General features: G+C 35.9%; 2 protein-coding genes across 3 annotated transcripts in view; one reads left to right on the plus strand and one right to left on the minus strand.

The window, feature by feature from the left end:
- The first annotated feature begins 1,925 nt into the window (after positions 1–1,925).
- Positions 1,926–12,062, plus strand: LOC134790529 (alpha-tocopherol transfer protein-like). Its single transcript, XM_063761353.1, has 8 exons — positions 1,926–2,414; positions 5,460–5,554; positions 6,035–6,188; positions 7,770–7,963; positions 8,998–9,144; positions 9,705–9,819; positions 10,017–11,181; positions 11,693–12,062. The coding sequence occupies exons 1-7, from the start codon at positions 2,237–2,239 to the stop codon at positions 10,061–10,063; spliced, it is 930 nt and encodes a 309-aa protein (XP_063617423.1). The 5' UTR covers positions 1,926–2,236; the 3' UTR covers positions 10,064–11,181; positions 11,693–12,062.
- Positions 12,063–13,097: 1,035 nt separating this feature from the next.
- Positions 13,098–24,809, minus strand: part of LOC134790528 (alpha-tocopherol transfer protein) — a 55,213-nt gene continuing 43,501 nt past the window's right edge. For both annotated transcript variants that reach the window (XM_063761351.1, XM_063761352.1), the window contains exons 5-7: positions 18,343–18,536; positions 15,862–16,123; positions 13,098–13,190 (exon numbers count right to left, since the gene is read on the minus strand). In XM_063761351.1, the coding sequence (XP_063617421.1) occupies positions 13,159–13,190; positions 15,862–16,123; positions 18,343–18,536 (488 nt within the window). In that variant the 3' untranslated portion in view covers positions 13,098–13,158. The remainder of the gene's footprint in view (positions 13,191–15,861; positions 16,124–18,342; positions 18,537–24,809) is intronic.

A 24,809-nucleotide genomic window follows, 5' to 3' on the forward strand; every position in this document is an offset into this window, starting at 1 on the left:
TAAGCATAGGTAGGTAACCGTATTATTAATTATTATGATATTGTTACCTGGATTTACCGCAGTTGACTCAACTGACGGCTCTGGACCAGTGATGTACGCCTGATCAGCGCAGATCATGGAAGAGGAGTCGACCACTGTTTTTTTTTAAATATGGTTTAATTAAGTTAGGTAAACATGAACCTATTATCGCTAATATTGAAAAAAGCCAATTAAATATATTTCAGCAATTACAATTTAGGGATCAAACAGCATGCAAAAAAATATTTATTCTCAAACCATTTTCTAAAATTAAATATGAAAATATATAAAACCTTTTCGTAATATGTAGTAATATTCGTTACATGTCACACATGGTAAGACGTACGATTTTCAGTCCGTAGTATGGATATATTTCTTACACATACTCTAAGAAGTTAATTTGTATGGACCCCGTACAAATGAGTTTCGTGGAATTTGTGTAATAAATATTTACATTTGATATTCAATTACAATTGGCTTGTCGGTGAAGGAAAACATCGTTAGGAAATCGAACTCATTCCAATAAAGCTTATTAGCTTCTCCGCTACTAAAATTAGGTCGGCACACTAGGACGTGTTGCCCTTAGTTACGAGAGAGATATATCGCGTAAAATATAGCAAGTTAAGAGTTATGATGCACCTTTGTGTTATTGTTACCTGTACGGTTACCATCAGTGACAAACTGATGGTAACCGTACTGTATGTGATGAAATTTGCTTAACTGATGTGTCTGCTACCGTGATGCAGGATTGATCAGTGGAGAGCATAGAGGAGGCGTCCACTGAAAATATTTTTATAGGTATATGTATTTTTAAATACTTGTTATAGATATATAAATATTTATTAGCATTTTTGTTAGACAGAAGTTCAAACGCGCGTTTTCCCAGACATAAGACCTAGCTTGATGAGCTCGCGCTATAAATAGGTAAGTACCAAATTCAGACTGGTTTTGCAATTGCTGTTATGTGTGATTGGGTAGAATTGCCCTGCTTTGACTAATTAATTCTGCGTCTTGGCTAGACCTATTGCAAGCATATCAATCTCGTAATTCATTATTTCGTAATAATATTGCATTAAATAGTTAGGTATGTAATGTATGCAAATGTTAGAATGGCAGTCAAAAGTTGCGAGAATAGCAATACAATTTTCAGTCGGTTATGAATGCAAACATAATATTATTATGTTGAAAGTAAGGAAATATAATCCAGTTTAAGTACCTGTATTGAAATCAGATTAAGGTCAATGGGGCTAATTCCGTCATAGGGACTAAGACTATTCCGTCCACGAGCGTATAGGCAAGTATAAGTATTTCTTTGATTTTCAATCGTAGGAAAAAAACCATTTGCTTTTGCCTATAATATATACGTACGTATTACGTAAAAACTAGCCAAGCCAAATCCTTTATAATTTCAGGATTTTCTACACAGCACAGAACTTGGCACCCATATAAGATCTCAATTATTTTGTCGTAGAGTGTCTAGACTGGTATTTTTTATACATTTTTTTATGTTAGACGATCTTTTTGTGGAATTCTTAGTATTAAATTTGATCTGTATGATAATCCAATATTACTATGGAATAATATTAACATAATCCGATAATTAGCTTAAGATAATATATATGTAACCATTCATAAGTGCTTGTTGCTAGGCCTACATGAATAAAGTATATTTGAACTTGAAACGATATAATACGCATTTCCGTGAAATAGTCATTCCTCTTTCATCGCTGTGACGCCTGTGACACTAGGTCTAGGTTCTCGGTTTATCGGAGTTAAAGCTTTTTATGCATTTTAGCGAGGTTTCCATCCATCCGGAAGCTTGACATACATTAGATCTGGATATATGAGTTAGTGTGGTAAGCTCGCCTACGTAAATGAGTGCTAGTGCCATGGAAGTGGCAGGGTACCGTTAAGAGCACGCAGCGGCCAGTGCTAGCCCGCGCGCGATCGGCGCTCCGCGACCACGACGTCTCGGCAATCGTCACTTAGACAGACGAACCGGTTGGATCACTTCTTACTTAATCCTTACATAAACTGGTGCCAAAAATATCTAACTTCTCTAAAATATGACCTAAATATATCCTAAAGTGTACGTGTTGAGACATCCAAGTGTCGGTGAAGGAACATTTAGGTCCAGCGGCTGTGTAAGTTGTACACTCGCTCAGTTTACGGTATAATTTAAACTTTCGAAACTTAGTATTTTTCCGTTGCAACGAAAATGGATTTGCAACATGAAGAAAATGGTACGCCGTTCGTGATGTGGGGAGACAGTAAGATCCAACTGGAGAATTGGCCGATCGCGGATAAGTTTTACACAGAAAAGGCAGAGACCGAATTACGAGAGACGCCTGAAGTAGTTGCGAAAGCTTTACGAGAACTAAGAGAACTATTAAAAGGTAATAAACTTGTTTATTAAAACATTATTTTAAATATAGCCATCATTAAAGCTATAATTTAAGAAAGTTTGTGAAGTAGGTATAGGGAGTAGGTATATATATATATATATATACCTACATGCATGTAAGTATTTTGGAATGATTCCAAAAATTTTCGGTTTTGAATACTGTACACGGTGACTAAAAAATAATAGCCTTCCCGTTGCCAGGGAGGTTTTGGGATTATACTGAGCAACTTTTACAAAAAAAATTACCCTTCCATAAAAAATAGACCAGCCAAAATGTATGAAACAGCCAAATTTTTTTAGCGATTTCGGGGTTGGTCTCATAGTAAAAGTTGGTCAGTATAATCCCAAAACCTCCCTGGCAACGGAAATGCAGTTATTTTATAGCTACCCTTTATAGGTTAGTAAGTAAGTACCTAAAACTGTTAGGTACTTGATGGGTCATATTATTGATAAAATAATTAAATGCTCAATTGGTTACTTTGTTGTCTAGACAATTAACTAGATAGGAATTGAGGAGGTTAATATCCGCGTCTATTGTTTCGTCCTCATTTCAAAACCAATTTATCGTTTGGTAGCGATAGTCCTTAATGATGCTTGCCGATCTCCAACGAGCTCCAAAAATATTCGTAGGAAGGCACGAGGGTTAAACAAACTTTACTACCGAGTGAAACACAAAATGTTCACCACATCAATGCGAGGACAATATTAATTATAAAACATTACAAATCAAATCCAAATGAACGCTATTCAATATTTATCATTCAAAATCACCACTTAGGTACCAAACCGTTTACCGCACATGAAGCCATATATGGCGGATATGATATTCAACTTTATTGACAGCTAGGTATTAAAATTCATTTTTTTTATTACAAATAGTAAGGGGTTAAAAGTCAATTCCACCAGCCAACATGCGGAAGCAACTCAAATTTGCATGTCAACTTTTGCAACTTTGCCATTTTTGTGGATAATAAAGAGAGCCTTTAGGCTTGCGTTTCGACCAGAGATGTGCGAGGATACGTTGCGAGGGATGTGTTTCTGCTGAGCGAGGAAAACAAATGATGTGATTCTATTGGTTCTTAACAAACACATCCCTCGCGACGCATCCTCGCACATCTCTGGTCGAAACGCAACCTTATGGGCTGGTGTGGTGAAAACATATAAGTCTCTGGATACACAGCCGTCCCCAAAAAGACGTGCGATCGACCGCCCCACAAGGTGGGGCGCGACCAGATACAGCCTCCGCAGCCGGAAGGCGGAAGAGGCCACTCGCACCCCTTCAAAAGGGTGTCGAAGGATAACACAGTCAGTCATATAAGTCTCATAATCATAATTCTAATACTTAAGTCAGCATTCTCTCTTTAAATATTGTTTTTACAACTTTACTCAGTCTAAACAGTCGTAAGGCCAAGCGTGAACTACGATTTTTTGTCGCGCGATAATTTTGTCGCAAAAATGCAACGTATGTGTTTTTTAGGGTTCCGTACCCAAAGGGTAAAACGGGACCCTATTACTAAGACTTCGCTGTCCGTCCGTCCGTCCGTCCGTCCGTCCGTCCGTCCGTCCGTCCGTCCGTCTGTCACCAGGCTGTATCTCACGAACCGTGATAGCTAGACAGTTGAAATTTTCTCAGATGATGTATTTCTGTTGCCGCTATAACAACAAATACTAAAAACAGAATAAAATAAAGATTTAAATGGGGCTCCCATACAACAAACGTGATTTTTGACCAAAGTTAAGCAACGTCGGGAGTGGTCAGTATTTGGATGGGTGACCGTTTATTTTTTTGGTTTTTTTTTTGTTTTTTTTTTTTGCATTATGGTACGGAACCCTTCGTGCGCGAGTCCGACTCGCACTTGCCCGGTTTTATATGTCAGTGCTCGCATATACGACAAAACATATATGTATTACAGCGCGATTCTAAAATCGTGGAACAAAAATTTAAATCATAGTGCGCGCTTGGATCTCAGCTTTCTTCGAAGTGCAAATGGTGAAGACGAAGAGTCGGTAAAACTATGGGATTACCTACAATAATTAATACACTCTACCTGAGTACTTATTTACGGCTTTGTAAGGCAGGATATGGAGAACATCAATAATTTGTATCACTTTTGTAAACCATACAATAAATATTTTTTGATTTTTTGATTTTGATTTGATTTTGATAAGACTAGTCCATTTTTGCAAACTATAAAATAATTGGTTCATCATTATATAGATAAAATGGGAAAAGTAAATAGGTTGATAAAATCATTGTCTTATTCTGCAATTTTTATGTTATTAACAAAAGAATATTCTTGTTTTTCACTAGCAACCTTGAAAGATGTCACCACATACCTACATATATCACGTACCTACCTAGTGACGGTGTAATTTATGATTGTCGTAGAAACATAAACTACACGAGAAATTAAAAGGTTAGAGTTTCCCGATGTCCAATTTACAAGTCATCGTACCACGATATGATTATTTTCGGACCTTGATCTTGCTCTACCTACTTCCTAAGTGCACGCAACAGCTGTACAAGTAGAGCACCGAGCGAACAGAACAATACCTAACGCGGAAATAATGAAACGAACAAAGTACAAATTACGGCGTAATTTGTTTGTGCATTGTGGCACTAAGATTAAAACTCTGGCCTTGACCTGTAGTTTCTTGTAGGTACCTACCTACACGTAACTTTGAACTTATCATTACAGAAGACTTCGCGTGGTTTAAGTTATATTCATTAGTTTTGTTATTGAAATCAACCACCACATTATACACCACCAATTAAGTCCTCTAAATTTATTCATGCCAATTAAGGAAGTCACAAGAATCACTGGGATGTGTGGGAAGAGTCATCCGAGAGGTCCGCCGTCTCTCATCGAAGAACGCATTTTGTTTGATGCGCAGTGGGGAGATCCTGGGGAGACAGATTCGTTGTGTATGTGTAATGATTTATGGAAGAGGTTGCTGATTCTTATTCACTTTTGCAATTGTTTTGGGAGATTTGGCTAGATTGTATTGTTTGATGTATTATTTTCATCTTTTGCAGGTGAAAAGAACCTTAACATTCCTATTGACAATGATGACTTTCTGATGAAATTCCTCAGGCCCTGCAAATTTTATGCAGATAGTGCTCTAAAGAAGGTTGGTATCCCACATTAAATGAACTTACATAAAACATAATGTTATCAGTTTAAAGGAGGCTGTTGTACTGGGTCGTATGTACCTACTGGGACTCTTTACCTGCGACATGTACACCGGTTACCGAATCAAACTGCAGCAAACGACCCACTGTGATTGTAGCGAAAATATCTTAGTATCGAATAAGCTTTAGAGTTTTGAATACGCTAATATTTACCTAATAGTCAATTCTTGCGCTATCAAATTATGGTTTGCGAAATGTATATTTCCATGGGTTATGTAAGACACTGACGAAGTTGCTTGCAATCTCGCTTGTGTAGCCGGTATATTTGGTTTTATGTTGTTTATTATACTATTTAGCACCTACCTAATTCATGCAACCTTTGGACATAACAAGTATTCGAGCTTTTCGTCTCGATATTTTTTTTATTATTTTGATCGAATTATTCGGTAGATGACAATTTTATTTTATGCAATTTTCAGATACAAGCTTTCTACAAATTCCGGCAAGCGCATGCAACCTACTGCCACGACCTGATGCCGTCCGTGGTGCGAGCCGCCTTCGACCACTCCATCATATCCATCCTGGCGCCTCGCGACCAACATGGTCGGCGTATCATGTTCGTCGAGTCCGGCAGTCAGTTTATTAGCTATTTTTTGGGAAATCTTTCCGTTGACTTTAAAGATAAAACATATAGGTAGGGGGAAGCGGGGCACCATGGTACACCTTTTTTTGAAATCGATTTTAGGCCCCAAAATGAACTCAAAATACATTTTTTTTGTACTTAGTAGATGACAAATTTACTAAGGTATACAAAGTATATTTTTTTTTGTTAAATTTATGGCCAGTAAAAGAGATATATGGATTTTAACAAAAAATGGGATTTGTTCAACTGTGCCCCACCTGCAGGGCACTTTGATACATTACATGGGACACTTTGATACATCATTTTGGGCTACTTTGGCACGTGAATCAAAGTGCCCCGTAAGTGTTTCATACTGCCCCCAGAGCACACTTTACAGATCAACTCAGTTAGCTGACCAGTAGTAAACTTTTTAAAGATTATAAAACGTCTATTAAGTGCGGTGCTATTAAAACATACTACAGTTATTAAGCAGGTGCACTAAAACTACAAAAAAAAACTTTTAATTAAGTCAGTGTCAGTTTTTGGCAAAAAGCTACATTGGTTGTTTCTTTGTCAATTTTCTTTCTCTTTGTACGTTCGCACTATTCAGTAAAAAAAATCCAACAAAAATAAGGGCAGGGGCACTTAGATACACTAGATGGGCACTTTGATATGTTCAAAACTGCCCCAATCTTTATTGTACCAAAGTACCCCAATGGTCAAATAAATTAAAAATAATTTATTAAAAATATACTATTAAGTATTACTTTAAAATAGTAAGCTAACCCTATTACTGAATAAACCTAATAAGCGCTCATTATGATATTCATCCGGTAAAGTCTAAATTTTCGCACCACAACTCGATAAAAAAATCATAATTTATTTACTATGCGACCATGGAAACACGTTTTCACGCACCAAGCGGCAACTGCTGGCAGGAGAGATGTGACGAAGCTGGTACCTCACTTACACATACAAAGCCACGTTTTAGTGTTGCAGAAGGTGAACATAAGTTTTTAGTTAAGGAATTAGTGTGGGTGTTCAAAACTGCCCCTTGTGCCTATCTGCCCCGCTTCCCGCTACCTATCAGTATGATGGCGCAGCCAAAATTCAATATAGCTAAATAGAAAAATACAAACTTATTTATCTGTTTCGTGAGGTCGTTTTGTAAGTCTTTAATTTCAGAGCATGTGTATAAAATAAAAACGCTGAATAAAATCTTAAAGCTGGACGTAGGTACCTACCTTAGTGACAGATTTAATTACTAACACTAGGGTCAACTATTAGACACAGGAAATCCGCATGCAAGCTGATGTTGATTAAGTATTTTCTTATAGAAATATAATTGCATAATTTGATGTCAACCTCGCTGATGAACTTAATGTTAACTTGATGTATAACTTTAATTACAATGTAAGTGTATGTAATCAAATAACCAGTAAACATATTTTATAATATTAAAAAAATATGGTCAAGGTTTACATAAAAAAGAGAATGACAAATGCGTTTTTAAAATATGCACTGACCAACTTCTCAAATAAAATCCTACATTAGAGGCAGTTTATGCAGTTTTATATCTTAAAATGTTTCAGAGGGCTGGGACCCTCGCGCAGTGCCTCTATCCGAAGTGTTCCGTGGCGTGCAGCTGGGCCTGGAGGCAGCCATGACGGAGCCGCGCACGCAGGTCTCCGGCGTCATCGTCATCATGGACATGCAGGGGCTGGCCCTTAGCCATGTGCTGCAGTTCACGCCCTCCTTCGCCAAGATGGTCGTAGACTGGGTGCAGGTATAGTTTTACCTTATGGTGGAATGAAAGCCGTATGGTGGAGTCTTATTAGTAAAGGAAGCGGTCGGTCCTTTCCGACCCGAAATGCTTTCTTAATTAATTAGATTTTTCAATTACTCGGGAGTGCCCAGGCCATTCTGCCGAGAATGTAGAAGACGCTGGTAGGATCCCAGTCCTATTATTAATAGGCACTGGAGGCCTTGGTCACTATTTTTTTCGTATATGACATATATTTCAGTTTATAATTTATATAGCAGTGTTTCTACTTGAAATAACATACCTAAATCAAAATACCTATTTGAATAAAACAATTCGATTTGTTTCCTAGTAATATTTTCGTAGTTACGGGATTCTGTTATTTACTAGTTTACAACAAAATTAGATTTGCTACTCCTGCTAAAGCTTTTTCAATGAAAAAGTAGTTTATTTTCTGTCAGGCAAATTGCATCATATATCCAAGTAAGTGTATGTGACTCAAAGTCACGACCTTCACTCTTGCTTCTCAGAAAATGCATTGGCTATGGCGCCTGCCCTGCCTTATGTCCAGGACCTCGTTTTGTGTAATTGCACATTTACGTCATTCCACCATCCGTTGTAACTGTTTACACGACTCTAACATTAGCGAATGACTTAGACAGCAATTCAGGCCGTGATTTCGCTTGTGGTCGCACGTCAAGGCAGTCTCAAGCCTGCCGAATCCAATAGCAAACGTTAGTTCATTTTTGAGAGGGCTACGTGCGTGTCGGGTGCAATGTGGATTAAAGCATCCGTAGGTTATGGTACCTAATAGTTTATCGTCAAGTGTATGATATGAATGGGAATTGTATGTAAATACTAGCAACCCGCCCGGCTTCGCACGGGTTAACAAGAGTCACTCTATTGCTAGGTGAAAACCGCAATAAAATCCGTCTAGTAGTTTTTGAGTTTATCGCGAATATACAAACAAACACACAAACAGACAGACCCGGCGGGGGACTTTGTTTTATAAGGTGTAGTGATAGGTATTATAATTCTAACATGTTATGTATTTCCAGGACTGCATCCCAATCCGGCTAAAAGCGGTGCACATTGTTTACCAGCCGTACGTGTTCAACATGGTGTTCGCGCTGTTCAAGCCATTCCTGCGCGAGAAGCTGCGCTCGCGCATACACTTCCACGGCAACAACATGGACTCGCTCAAGGTGCGCTGAAAGCTACAGAATAGTCCACGTTGAACTAGGTTTTACAACAGTAAGGTGGAATATGCTTACTGCCGTATTCGAACTTCAAGATATTCACAAGAGGACACGTACGAGATCCATTCTAGATACGTTATAGTTTATCAACTAGTTCTCTTTTGCAGCGCAATTCGGGCAACCAATATCACTTTTACGTTAGATAGAGTAAGATATCTATTAGATGTGAATTGGATCTCTAAGTCATATCCTGTGGAAATCGTTCAACAGTATCTCCAGAATCGCGCAAATGTCAAATTTGACAGGTTAGATCTTAAACATATCGTTATCGTATCTTGATGATGTCTAATAGATGTCTATTTCAAAATCCGAATCGGGCCCTTAGACTAGAGTTTAAACTCTGGGGAGAGTAGATCTTTATCTTTAGGACTGATATGATCCAGGAATGACTCATGTTGGAAGAAGATAACGTTTAGACACGTAGAAAATATTAATGAACCAACCAACCGCTAAGTTATAAATATATTATTCACAATAAAAAGCCCACCCAATATTTTATTTTGTAGGCACACGTGGACGGCAAAGCGTTGCGTCCGCGCCACGGCGGTTCGCTGCCCGAGTTGGAGGTTACTGGAGAGCTGCTCTGGAAAATGCTGTCACATTACGAGGACGGTTTTAAATGTAAGTATAAAGGTTAAGCATGTAGGGAAAAATGAAATGTGCCTGCTTAAGCAGAGTACCTACTGTTCTGCACTTTAGGACCAGCATGTTCACGTTTATAAATATCCAACAAAGCTAGCAAGTACGATTGAACTCATTGTTAAATTATGATACCTACTGTATACTTTGTTTTTAAACGGCAACTATTTTTGTTTCAGTGGCTAACTCCTACGGCTACGTAAAGAACAATGAAAATCACAAATAATGCAGCTGTGACTGATCAACATTTTACATAAGTAAATTTTCACATATCGTTAGTTTGGATAAATAAGGATGTGGGTCAACAAATTATACTGTGTATTATCTGTAAAAACGACTTTCTCAGGGAATAGGGACTTATAGTGAAATCATTCCGAATCGTTAGCCGCATGAAAACAATGTCGTTTGCCTGACAACCTCGTACCTATTTTGATTCAGTGACAACTTTAGATGTACGATCTAATGTGATTGCATTCTTAGGCGCTTATAATATAACACTTCTTCGCTCTTCGGAACGACGTCCGGTGCTGCGATTTTTACCTCTGTAGAATCTCGATTTGTATGCAAAAACCATACCATGGTATAACACATTGGCTCAGCCTCTCCGTGCGAAGGTGCGAATCGCACGGCAATTCGTGCTTTCGGACAAAGATGCGGTGGGCACCGCAGGGTATGGTATGCCACACCGAGCCCCATAGAACGGTTTTTGCTACCGTACGGATTTTTGTGCATAAATGCGATTCGTCACGCATCGCAGCTTCGGACGAAGATACGGAGAAAACCGCAGCATCGTATGGTCGTCGCCGCACGCGAATTCGTCGCTTCGCACTTCGCAACGTCATGCGACGGCAGTGTGATAACTGATAAGCGCCACGCTTACTAATACAGTAATTTTATACATTTTATAAATACGTTTAATGTAGGTAAAAGTACAAATGCTTTCGTCGTCAAATGTTGTCATACGTGTATGTCACAAATACTTAGGGTGCATGTTTTCAGCAAGAGCAAGATGTATTCCCAGTTCTGCTGTACAAGAAAATAGGTACCTATGTTTAAAAGAAACATAATTATCTTTATTAGGTTTAATGGCAAGTGATATTAGGACAAAACTATAGGGATAATTACGGTAATTAATATTATGAATAGGTAAATTATTTTCTCCGCAATGTATTTTTATAGATAAACTGCCATTTAGCAGTGTGACATTTATCAGCTACATTCCACAAGGGCGCATTAAGGGTTACTCCCAGGAAAACGCCAAAAAATTATATCGACACAAGCTGCTATTCTGTTGATGTAGCCTGAATTTCACAGAGTGGCAATATTTTTACTATTGTAGTAGTAGTAGTAGTAGTAGTAAAATACTTTATTGTACAAAAAGAAACATAAAACATGAAAGAACACACATCATTAGTACAAAGGCGAACTTATCCCTTTCAGGGATCTCTTCCAGTTAACCCTTGAGCAGTTGAGGGAAAATTGGAGAACGGTAGACATAAAAGCTGTACTAAACGGCATAAAGATAAAATATTTAATATCCTACAAGATAGGTAAACCTATATCCTACTATAATTATGTACCTATATACAAAGTATGGGATATGAAATATAACAAATATGTAAACAACTATATATATTTAAAATATATAATACATATAATACATTGTATATGATACAATACATATATACTAAAACTACCTAACCGCATACATCTTTTAGATTTCAAGTTCCGTCAGAAAGCCATAACTTTTTTAAATTCGCCTTTAGCGATGCGACCGATTGACACTTACGAAGAGAAGACGGTAAGGAATTCCATAATTTGACAGAGTACACAGTAAAAGAGTATTGTGTACTAGGTAGGTGCTTACCTACCTTTTAATATTATCTAATTTAAAAGTTACCTCAATGTAATGTGATCATTTGGAAAGATTTTGTTTTAGTATTTTTTTAAATATATAAATGTACGAATTTAAATTTTAACAATTTTATAATAAAACATAAAAATGGATACACCTTCGTTTTTATTATTATAAATAACTCTAGATAAACCATAACAATTTTTCTCCCTATTAAAAATTTGGTCTCACTTCCGAACTCGAATTCCAAATATACATTCCTTGGTAAAATTGTATTTCTAAAAATATGTGTACATTCCATAAATATATAATATTTCACTAATAACAACTACAGAAGATACTCTGTCATGGATTTATATGAAGTTACCAATTTAAATATTTAATCGGCTCATAAAATATTAACTTATCACAGTGTTGCTTTATTATTTGTTTAAATTGAGTGATAAAGTAAATACACAGTTTTATATCGACGACCCAAAACACAATAATAATATCATTTTGTATATACAGTAGAATAAATGAGTGACAATACCACATAATCTACTCTAAATACCTAGACATCAACACTAACATTCTAGGTACCTCTGTGAATGTCGCGATATAAAAAAATACTTATCAATAAAAATCACAAATAGTAGGCTTAGAATAACAATAAACAGGTAGTTAACGTAGACAATTAAGTATGGTTTGAAAATGAGTACCAATAAGAAATTGACATGGAATACAAATCTAGTAATTAGCTAATTAGTCAGTCTTATTGGCACATGTTCAAGAAACCATAATTCAGGAATGCATAGCGGCAAGGCAGGTCGAGGGGTGCCCTCATCCGTAGTTCCAGACAGTATTACGGATTACGGCTTTATGTACGAAATTGCCATTTAATTTAAAATATATTTTCAGATCACTAATTGCGATGTAATTATGATGAATAGGTTTTTAAACACCAAAATGTAACACGGTTATTTATTACTTAAAAAAGTATTTCAAAATTCTATCAACAACGAGCAAATATTTTAAGATAAGTAGGTATTTAAGTAGTTGACGCAATTTATATTAAAAAGCTAAACTTATGATGAGAAAATAGGAATAGGTTACAAAAACCCGGCAATTTCGTACATAAATCAAATATATAAGTGCGAGTCAAATTACTGCATCGTATCTAATTAAGGCAACTTCTAGGTAATTATTTTTGTACTTATTCAAGCACTTTATTCGACTACTTAATATAATTCGGAACAAACAACCCCTCCTACGTACTTCCGGACATCTGTGATGTCTTGATTAATTTACAATATTTACTATATAATTTAATTTTTACAACGCGTTGATCATCACACAATATGGCCTAGGAAATGGGGCCAGACTAACGTTTCACAGCTTACATTATAACCGAATAAGCGTCTGATTGGTTTTATAGTTTGCACCAATAATCACTACACGTGTGCGCGCTGCCAGGCATACACCAATTACTTGTTCACATACCCGTACGACGCAATGGCTGAAACAAATAAAATAATTTGATAAATAAAGGTTCGAGCTCGTACCTATCAAATCAATGGGTTTCTAGGAACTCATGTACAAAATGTCATTGTAGCACGGTCGCAATTTTATCGCTTGTCACCATGCCTGTCACGTTCTAACGAGTATGTAAGTGCGAAAGTGACGGGCATAGTGTCAGGCGATAAAAATGGAACCATGCTGCGCCCGCAGTAGATTTTCAGTGAAGGAAAACACCGTGATTCGCGAAACAAATCAAATATGTAGTTGTAGGTACCCATAAGTCTCCAACTCAGTACCTAATCCCCACGCTGGCCGAAAGTTAGATAGATCGACCGGGTAATAATAATAGCGTCCATTACGTCCATAATAAGGTTATTGCACTTTCTTTCAGAATCAAAAATTAATAGCGAGTGTTACGGCGTACGTTCATCAGCGAGGTGTGCTGAAATCGACTACGGTCAAGATCAAATTGGGTTTATTTATAATTGACAGAGGTCGGACAAATCATCGCAAAACCATCAAAAATCATTTATATCTCAAAATAGGACAAGATTTATTAAACTCATATTATGTACACAGTAACTTTATAAAATTTCCAGATTATACTCAAAAACTGCAGTTCAAAATTGTTAAAAAAATTGTATCATGTTCCATCATCATCATGGAATCATGGAATCATGGAAATCATCATCATCATCATCCTGGCGTCAATCCCGGCTGTGCCCCCGCGCGGGGCGCGAGGACCCGGGGTCCGCCTTCCGACTCCTTCGTGACCACTTTGCCCGATCTTCGGCATCCCTGGTAGTGTAGTGTAGTGTAGTGTTCCATACCAGGGTGCATTACATTTATTATAATTACTTTTCATATATTATAGTTTGATATATCGTTATTTAGAATAACGTAATAAATGGCATACTACCGTAATACCTAATTAACGGTATACATAATGTTACTGTTGGTACGAGTATAATGGTCATAAGGTATATTTACTCTTCGTTTAATATACATTGCCATAATTATTACATAATCTAAAGCATATTATTTGCTATAACAAGAGACATCACATAATTATTTATGTGGCATAATAGTTGCATGACATAAATGGGTTAGGTTAGGTTGGAACTGCGACTCCGCATAAACGAATAACTACCTAACAAAAGGAGGGTTAGGTTAGGTTAGAACTTTGACCCTCCGTAGAATAAAATACTCTAGGAAAAAAAGTGGTTTAGGTTAGGTTTGAACTGCGGCCCCGCAGAACGAAAACCGTGTAAAAATTGGTTAGGTTAGGTTAGAACTGCGACCTCCCTAGAATAAAATAGCTAGCAAAAGCAGTAGGGCTGCGTACTAGTTATAAAAAGTATGTAAAACTTTACGTTATCAGTAAATGAAATATGACAAAAAATGTTATACAATATATGTATTTATACTTGATAAAATTGTATGAAGTATTACGTTATACAAAAATATAATATAACAAATGTCATTATAAAATATGTCTATATACTATTTGAAAATTATATTACATTAGGCATTATATCAATGACAGTTTAGATGAAATCACAATATAATAAAGGGAACGTATAATAAAAATTACATTATAACATACAATAATATATCAAGTGGCGTTATAACAAATGTATGATAGTTTTTTTATAATTATATTAAGCATTACACACCCTCCATACCATATTTATTTTTGCGATGAATTGTCCGAACTCTGAATTAATTGATTGATTCTTAATAAAGCACTCTATTTACGCGCGAACCAGTAGACTTTTAATTTTTGTATGCTTCATTCACACTTTTGACTTTTTTAGGGTTCCGTATCTCAAAAGCAAAAAACGGAACCCTTATAGGATCACTCGTGCGTCTATCTGTCTGTCTATCCGTCTGTCACAGCCTATTTTCGCCGAAACTACTGGACCAATTAAGTTAAAATTTGGTACATATAAGTTTGTGTAGTGACCCAAAGACGGACATGTAACGTAATGAAATGAATTTTAAACATGGGGGCCACTTTTGGGGGGTAAATGAGAAAATTAAAAAATAAAGTTTTCCAATATATATAGTGTTTCAAATGAAAGACTTCATTATGAGCATCTCAGAAATTCTATTTTATAATTTTAAGATAAAGAGTTTACAAGTTATTCAAGAAAATAGGTAAAAAATGACTATTCCGTCACCTTTATCTCCAAAACTACTGGGTCTAAAATTTAAAAAATAAACCGGACAAGTGCGAGTCGGACTCGCCCACCGAGGGTTCCGTACTTTTTAGTATTTGTTGTTATAGCGGCAACAGAAATACATCATCTGTTCAACTGTCTAGCTATCACGGTTCGTGAGATACAGCCTGGTGACAGACAGACGGACGGACGGACGGACGGACGGACGGACAGCGGAGTCTTAGTAATAGGGTCCCGTTTTACCCTTTGGGTACGGAACCCTAAAAATACACAAAATAGTTCTTTACCTATAGATAACAGGAAAACTTATTAGAAATGTGCAGTCAAGCATGAGTCGGACTTAATTACTTTTTAATCCGACCCCCACGGGTCTTTTAAAGGCATTTAACATAAAAAATACATTGTTAAAATTTGTGTAATGTACGGAACTTGTCTTTTTTTCTAGAAGTCTGCTAATACGGCAATATCTAAGATTAAACTTCTTACCACTAAATTCCTTATCACACATCATGAGCAGCTCCAGCCACTGCGGGCCGGTGACCTTGGGGGTGCTGAGCGTGCCGCCGTACGCCTCCGGCAGGCACTTGGGGCTCACGTGTTTGTGTAGCAGCTCCCAGTCCTTGCCTATGAATAATAGCCGCGACCGCAACTTCTCCCTGAGGAACGGCTTGAATAGTTGGAACACCATGTTGAAGATGTACGGCTGGTTCACTATGAACAAGCCTTTGATTCGCACTGGTACACTTTCCTAAAATTTACAAAATTATATGAGTATTAAATAATACATACAGTTATTTTTTTCGCATCACAACCAAATGGCAAATTAGTGACACTAATAGTCTTATATTAATCCAGTAATTTTGTCGAATTTTGTAACAGGCCTCGTTTGCGTCAATCATCCGGTTTTGCAGACTTATTTATGATGTCGGCCCAATGAATAATCCAAGTGACCTCGAGCGCCAAACGCAACTTTGACAAAAATCGATAAAACCGCGAAAAATTCGGGTTTCTTTTAGATTTGGGCGATTAGTTATAACCCTAAAAGACTAGTTTTTGATAGCACCTTCTCAATACGTTTTTAAAGTAGACTAAATTTGCTACATTACGTACCTATATGTCAGTCTCCTCTTGAAGCAAAATTCATAATTAAGAACTGGTTGAAAGATCTTAACTATAATCAAGCTGTTGAAGGTCATCACCTAATTACTTACATGATAACCATCTCTGTAGCGTTACACACACTCGCACACACACACACACTCGCACACACACACACACACACACACACACACACACACACACACACACCCTTTTTTCCTTCTTTGAATTTCATAACTTCCTTAATTATTACCTATTAGATTAGTTTGCCTCTTGCCTACGAATTGTGAACCCGGCTGCCACATCACAGGCATAGCCTAGTGTGGGCCACAGGATATTGATATTTATTGTTAACAAGGTTTTTTCAAATAAACATTATTCTTATTTTTACATTTTCGTCCCTAAACATTATATTCATACTTTTAAAACGCCAAGTTAAGTGTTTTTTTTTAAATATCTAAGCGTCCTGGGGACGATTCCCCAGGCAACTTTAGGTTTTTAATGTTTTGCTTGTGATTAAATTGTAAATTTACTCTTGTATGCTATTAAATTCCTGTCATAGACATTTTGGCATAAAACCTAATAAATACCTACTTTTAACCTTTGACTTTGGCCATAATTACATTTCTATGGAAATCGTCACTCAATCCGCTACAAAAAAAAAAAACAAACAAATAAACAATTACAAAAACAAAAAAATGTATGACTGCCCTGCCTGCTTTGAAGTGATACTTTATAGAATAAGGAATCCCAAAATCATATGAAAATGATATATAACTTGCCCTAGGTAGTTAATTGTTAAGAGCAGGAAGGAATATAGCATAGATTGGACCTGGGGATCCGACCCCTCCCTTTTTGGCTACCGGGCCAAATCAGCTTTGTTCGACCTCAGAAACAATTGTGCCAAGCAGCATCGCTCACTTAGCCTACGAATTCAATTTCATAAAATATTAAATTATGACAGGCTTTATCTCGGAAACTATTAGATCTGCAGAGACAATTTTAGTCTCGTAATGTAACAAAATTTAGTCTACTTTAAAAACGTCTTGAGAAGATACTATCAAAAACTAGTCCTTTAGGGTTATAATCGCCCAAATCTAAAAAAATACCGATTTTTTGCAGTTTTTTCGGTTATTGACAAGGTTACGTTCGACGCTCGAAGTCACAAACTTGGATTATTCATTGGGCTAAATTCATCATAAAAAATTCTGCAATAAATCAGAACTACCGGATTTGACGCAAACGCTAAATGTATAAAATTACTGTATTATAAATTCAAGGTCGAAGTTAGCAAACAGTTCTAGAGTTAGACCAAGAAAAATCTGCAGCGATTTTGATAGCCCACGCCGTGCAAGTGTTATTTATACGTCATAATTTCATAGAAGTTTGATATTTAAAATAACACTTCAACTGCGTGGGCTATCAAAATCGTTGCAGACTTTTCTTGGTCTAACTCTACAAAGCTGAAAAGCCAAAAAACACAACCTATTATAGGTCGTCGGCACACAAGGAAAATTGACCGGAATCCTCCGCAAATCATTTGGTGAGTTCAACTTAGGTATGTATTAGTTATCACAACATTATTATCTAATTGTACGTATTGTAAGAGGAAAAAGCGAGTTGTCTTGTGCCTTAAAATAGAATAAACATGTGAAAATCAGATATATGAATAATATATACGCCATTGAAAATATACCTATTGGGTTATTCACTTAAATTAGGTTGAATTTTGCACGACACGTTTCGATCCGTTAAGAGGATCAGAGGCACAACCAGCAACAAAATCCGGGTGGACCTCAGACCGTGATTATATTATCTTTGCTCTGACTCAGTATAAATATATTTGATGTTTTAAGGTTGGTATCTTACCTGAAGCCAGTCTAGTAGCCGCTTAGCAAACTGCGGTGTGAACTGCCAGACCTGCGTCATGGACAGACCCTCCATATCCAAGATGACCTGCGCGCCGCAGATTTGTGACACTGGCTCCATCATTGCCGCTTCGAGGAACAGTACACAGCCTTTGAAAGCCTCGTCCAGCGTGCATTTACTTGGCTTCCAGCGTTCTGAAATGCACAAACATTTAGTTTAATTAATAAAAAAATTATCTTAAAAGATACCACTTTCGGCAAATAATAAAGTTTATATGAAGTTTAGAGTGGATTCCGAAGATTTCCAGTGACTGGTGCTAGTGGTGCTTAATAACCCTACAACAAACAAAGGGGTGTACAAATTTTAATGATACCTACTTGCGGTGTATTTTTCATGAAAATATTTATATGTAAACTTATATTATATACCTAACATATAACGATATATTATTATAACATATAACGCTTAGATGGCTTAGTTAGACAATCGAACTGAAAAATTATCCACACCAAAGTTATATACAAAATTAGCTAAGGTTGCCTATGTAATGTTAGTTATAACTCTTTGTCTCATTCATTGACAAAAGCCTGATTTTCTAAGATGTGCCTAAGGATAAATTTAGCTATTGTGCCATGTCACCAATTGTTTAGAAATGACGTCAATGTATGACAACGAATCATGTTATTATGCCACAAGTCATATATATGTGTTTAAGCCGTAATTATATGTAAGTAACCCGTCAAAGACCCGAGATAAGTAGCTACTTTAATGGAAATTAACTAGGTGACGTTAGTAGAAACTATTCCCCGATTCTGGCCCCACCTCTCAGTGGTCACCGATCCTGACCCCAGGGCCGATCCACCGCCCCCGGTGAAACTAAAAAAAAAAAAAAAAAAAAAAAAAAAAAAAAAAAAAAAAAACAATTAGCCCCCCATTTGAATTGATTGCGCTAGGTCTCAGCAGTGCCCGGCGCCTCCTTCAGGTACTTACGAAATACGCTAATTAAACAATACACCTTGCTCACCACGGTAACAATAGGCTTATCGACCCTTTTCTATTGTTCGATCTCGACTCGGGCGCGTTATTGTGTTACCGAGAATACTACCTGGACCCTTCACCCACCGACGTCTTCATTCATGCCTTCTTTATGTGTGTATTATACTGTAGGTGTTTGTGATAGGTATTAGCGATAGGTATTTGCAATAGGTATTAGCGATAGGTATTTGCAAAAGGTACTTATTTGCGATGCATTATCTTATTATCTTACAACCTCTTGGAGCTATTTCGATTTATAAGGAATACAGTTCTAACCTAACCTAACCTAATTAGATTTTACACAAGTAATCCGTCGGTAGCCTAAACTAACCTAAACCTTCTTTTACCAAACCTAACTTGACCAAACCTAACTAAAATCAACCTAACTTCTCATTTCAAACTAACCTGATTTCACCTAGTCTTCGTTCAAGTTATGTTTTAACCTAAATACCTAAACTTACCTATCCAAACTAAAGCATCCTACATATCGTATACATACTTACCTATATTGTGCATATTGTATTGTGTTATTTTATTTAGTTTTACCTATTTCTAACTCATTATTTTTGTCTGCGATAAATGCAATTCAACCTAATGTAGCCTTTTTTTATTCTTAAACTATTCTATCTTCTTAAACTTAGTATGTAACTATGTCTCATTATCTAATACTATATATTTACTATACATTTTTATGTTCTTTGTAACACGATAGAAAGTAAACTCGTAGCTACTTGTTTCTTTGTATTATTAAAATAATAACGAGGCGTGTGAGGCATTTCTTGTGCACTTGTTTTCATTGTTATAACAGCTTAATTGCTTTATTGATAGACGTGTATTATATTTTATGCTGACAATGGATTATTATGTGGATATAATTTGGGTTTGAGTACAGGGAGCGTCTGTTTAGATGAACTTGTTGAGACATGTTACTTTGTATGATTTTAAAAAAATAACGAGACGCGTCAACTGGTTTCAACATGATTTAGTCTAATACGTCGGCATTTCTTGTGTGTTGGTATTCATTGTTATAACAGCATAATTGCTTTATTGGTAGACATCTATTATATTTTATACTGACAATGGATTTATTGTTTCCTATTATGCTTTTGAATTTCGGTTTTAGTAAAGAGAGCGTCTGTATTAGATGAACCTGTTGAGACATGATTTGAACGATACTGTATCCTGCTCACTATCACAGTATAAAAGCCGAAGAGAAATGGCTTTGAGTAAGTATTACTGTCGTGGCAGTCCTCTGTATCAGAGCTCCTTGTATCTACTGCAGTATATAGAAATATAGTGTTAATTCAACAGTGAAGTGTTTAAGTGTTTATAGAAAGACCCAACAATGGATGTAAGTATGTCTTTTATTACCGTAACTTACTTTGTTTTGTTTTCACTTGTGTTCTTTGTGTTTTAATTATCAAGATTGTAGACAGTGTGTAAATTATTGTTTTATATTGTTTCAGTTCACTGAAAATACTTTCAAGAACTATTACTACCCGGATGATAATAAAGACGAATCAAGCGATGAAGAGGGTACGCTTGGTCTCAAAGTTAAACAAGCCATCGCAAAGAAACGTTCAGGAAACAATATCGATAGCTTCTTTGAACGACCTAAAAAGCAGTCTAAAGTTGTGAAACGGTCTTCAAATGTGAGCAAAAGTTCACCAGACGGTGTTGCAAACTTGTCATCCGGACAAGACGACGGGGCCTATGCATCACATTTGATTAAAATCGAGATATATGATATGCATAAAATCAAAAACGTCCCACCCATGGAACACTGGAAGCATGCGGACTTCAGATTGAAATATTTTGCGTTGGAAGACGATTTGGAGCTACAAAATACGCGAAATATTATTTATAACATAACAAAGCAATTAGCTTCTAAGGACAGTAGTGTGAAATATTTTATAGATAATAAGAAACAGTGATAGTTATAATTATTAATGATAGTAGTAGCTTAATGATTGTGTTAACGTATTTCTCATTTTTTACCTCTCCTTAAGTACATTTTCCATGTAACAGATTATTTTTATTGTATCACATTACAACAAGTTTTAATTTAATACTTCTCATTTGTAAAGATTACAGTCCCCACTCTTAGAAATCTTATACCTGTAGTCAACTATTTAAATGAAAGAAAGCACTGTATGATTTCTCATTTCATAATGGACTCTTTGAGTTGTGATGTCTACGATCTTGAACTTATCAGACTCTGTGAAGAAATAGAAGAAAATGAAGATCTATGCGAGGCTGCCCGTCTTGTGAGCCAACTACATCGAGAGGCGTAAGTAAAAGTATTCCTGTTCATACATGTTTATAACTCTTAACCAGTACCTGTTTAACAAAGGATGGGTTCCTCCTAACTTGTTGTGACCAGAACTTATTGTTAGGATAAACGTGGGGTGGGAGAGTGCTGGTTATATAAGCGGGGTATCTCGAGTTCATATCATTCAGTGTTTTGGTGCCGTGCTTGTACTGTGATATCCTTTTCCTTATTATCATATAATGGTGTTTACTTACTATCATATTGGTCTCACTTTGCCTCGTGATAAGATTGAGGAATTAAGTAAAGAATTTATTTTAGCATATTTTCATAGAAATATAAGAATGTGGTATATATCAAACAAATTACCTCACTCGTTACTGGAAGATTCTGATATTATACCGTATTATACACCATGTGATGGGCATATCAAAAATTCCAAGGGGAATACTCAGTCATCAGATGTGATTGATGGAGTTTTGATGATGCGGGCCTATTGTCAGCAGTGTCGAAAAGACTTACGTTAGTATATACAACCAACCGTTTTAGTAATTATTTTTATTTTATCTGACATTAAGATATTTATGTTTATTATGTATTGTTATAGATCTTCTCAAATAGGACGGGGAGTAAAAAGGACAGCTGCAGTTTTGGAGACCGAAGAATTCTTGGTGAAGAAAAACCGTTCAGCAGCTGCTGAACCTGTAGCATCAACATCATCCGAACCAGTTCCCGATGTCATTGTGAGTACAAATAATAATCATGAAATTGAATGTTCTGTGTGTAATAAGTTTGTTTCTAAAAGATATTTTAAAAATCATTTAAATAGTAATCTTCACAAAAATAATGTTTTAAGGGCTGACATTGAATGGGTTAATGTTCAGTTAATTGAAAATGCTTTTAAGAATAGGGTGGCCACTTACAGAATACTATTAAATGAAAATGTTCACCAACCATTTACTCCCGAATCCATTTTACTAGGAAATAAAGAGAAAATCTTTGCATTATTGGATCGTTCCCTCACTGATCACCATGCTTTAAAAGTAAACTTTATTTTGAATGCGGATTTTACTCAAGAGAGCAAACAAGTAAATAATACATTTGATTTCCAATTATGTAACAATGTAGTTGATGTTAGCAGCGACAAAGATGATATTTTCGAGTCAGTTGTTAAAGATATATTAACAAAATTATTTAACTTTGAGAGAAAAGACAGTGGATGGAGTTTAGTAAAATTTAACTATCTAGATGTCAATGTAAACAAATTTAATCCATTGCGTGGTTCTTCCTATATCGAATTACCACGTGATATTCAGAATAGAAAAGCAGTTATTAATGTAAAAAATAATGATCATGAATGTTTTAGATGGGCTGTATTGTCAGGCTTGTATCCACCTACAAGTCATCGTTCAAACACTGCGAAATCGTATATAGCGCATAAAAATAAATTAAATTTTAGAAATTTAACTTTCCCACTTAAGGTTGGAGATATTCAGAAATTTGAAAAAATGAATGATATAAGTATAAACGTTTTTGGTCTTGAATACAATTCGAAAAGTAAAAAACATGACGTAGTAGGCCCATTACACTTAACAAAGTGCAAAAAAGCTACCCACTTGAATTTATTGTACATATCCAAAGACAGTAAGGGGCATTATTGCTATATCAAAAATTTATCTAGGTTAGTATCTAAACAATTATCAAATACACAGCATGCTGCACATATTTGTGATGGTTGTTTGTCGAACTTTACAACTCGCGACAATTTAATGAATCATCAAAGAAACGATTGTTTCCATGTTTGTACACATTTACCTTCAGAACAGGATAAAAAGAAAAACTGGTTCAATGAAAACGTTTCCTCCAATATACTTACTTTCGATAATTATGAACGTAAATTAAGGGTACCTTTTGTTATTTATGCTGATTTCGAGGCCTTTCTAAACCCGATTCAAACAGGTACAATTAATCCTACTACATCCTCAACAACAAATGTACAAAAACATGAGGTATATAGTTTTGGATACTACATTAAATGTTCTTATAATGATAAATTGTCAGTGTACAGAACATATAAAGGCAAAAATTGCACCCAGGAATTTATGAAGTATATGGAACAAGACTTAAAGGCTATTTGTAGGAGAAATACTTTTGTAAAAACTCCATTGGCTTTATCTAATGCAAATAATGTGCATATTGCTCAGAGTAGTACATGTTATATTTGTGATAAAAATTTAAACGAGGATTCAGTCATTTCCTATAATTACCATACTGGTCTTTATGAAGGAGTGGCACATAAATTTTGTTCTGAAAAATACAGGGCACCTAATTTTGTACCTGTATTTTTCCATAATTTGTGTAACTATGATAGTCATTTTATAGTGCATGGGCTTGGTTTGGCGGAAGGCGACATTGAACTGATTCCAGAGAACAAAGAGAAATACATTTCATTTTCTAAGAGCTTACAAATAAATAATCGCACAATTAAATTGAGATTTGTCGATTCACTTAAATTTATGTCCAGTAGTCTTGACAAATTGGCAAAAAACTTGTTGCCTGAACAATTTCACGAATTAAAATTGAATTTTTCATGCGAGGAGGATTTTAAACGCTTATTACGAAAGGGTGTCTATCCCTATGAACACATGTCATCATACGATTCTTTAAACTTAACAGCTCTTCCCTCTAAAGATGATTTCTTTAGTTCCTTGTCTGATAGTCACATCTCAGAAGAGGATTATGATCACGCAAAAGATGTTTGGTCTCATTTTCAATGCAAAAATATGGGTGATTATTCTGATTTATATTTAAAAACTGATGTTCTATTACTAACTGATATATTTGAAAATTTTAGAAACCTTTGTCTTAAGACGTATGGATTAGACCCCGCTCATTATTATACTGCTCCGGGATTAAGTTGGGATGCAATGTTAAGAACTACAAAAATAAAACTAGAACTCCTAACTGATATCGATAAAATAGCTTTTATATCAAAAAATATTCGAGGTGGCATATCACAATGTAGTAATAGATACGCGAAGGCTAATAATATTTTTTTGGAAGATTATAATCAAAATATCCCATCGTCATTTCTTATGTACTTTGATGCAAATAACCTTTACGGGTGGGCTATGTCTCAATGTCTTCCTACCGGTAAATTTGA

The sequence above is a fragment of the Cydia splendana genome, chromosome 5 (assembly GCF_910591565.1).
Source record: "Cydia splendana chromosome 5, ilCydSple1.2, whole genome shotgun sequence".
Classification (NCBI taxonomy): Eukaryota; Metazoa; Arthropoda; class Insecta; order Lepidoptera; family Tortricidae; genus Cydia; species Cydia splendana.

Coding starts and splice junctions, on each gene's coding strand:
- LOC134790529 (XM_063761353.1), top strand. CDS start 2,237: ATGGATTTGCAACATGAAGAAAATGGTACGCCGTTCGTGATGTGGGGA. Junction 5,555..6,034: donor CAGATAGTGCTCTAAAGAAG/GTTGGTATCCCA, acceptor TGCAATTTTCAG/ATACAAGCTTTCTACAAATT. Junction 6,189..7,769: donor CATGTTCGTCGAGTCCGGCA/GTCAGTTTATTA, acceptor AAAATGTTTCAG/AGGGCTGGGACCCTCGCGCA.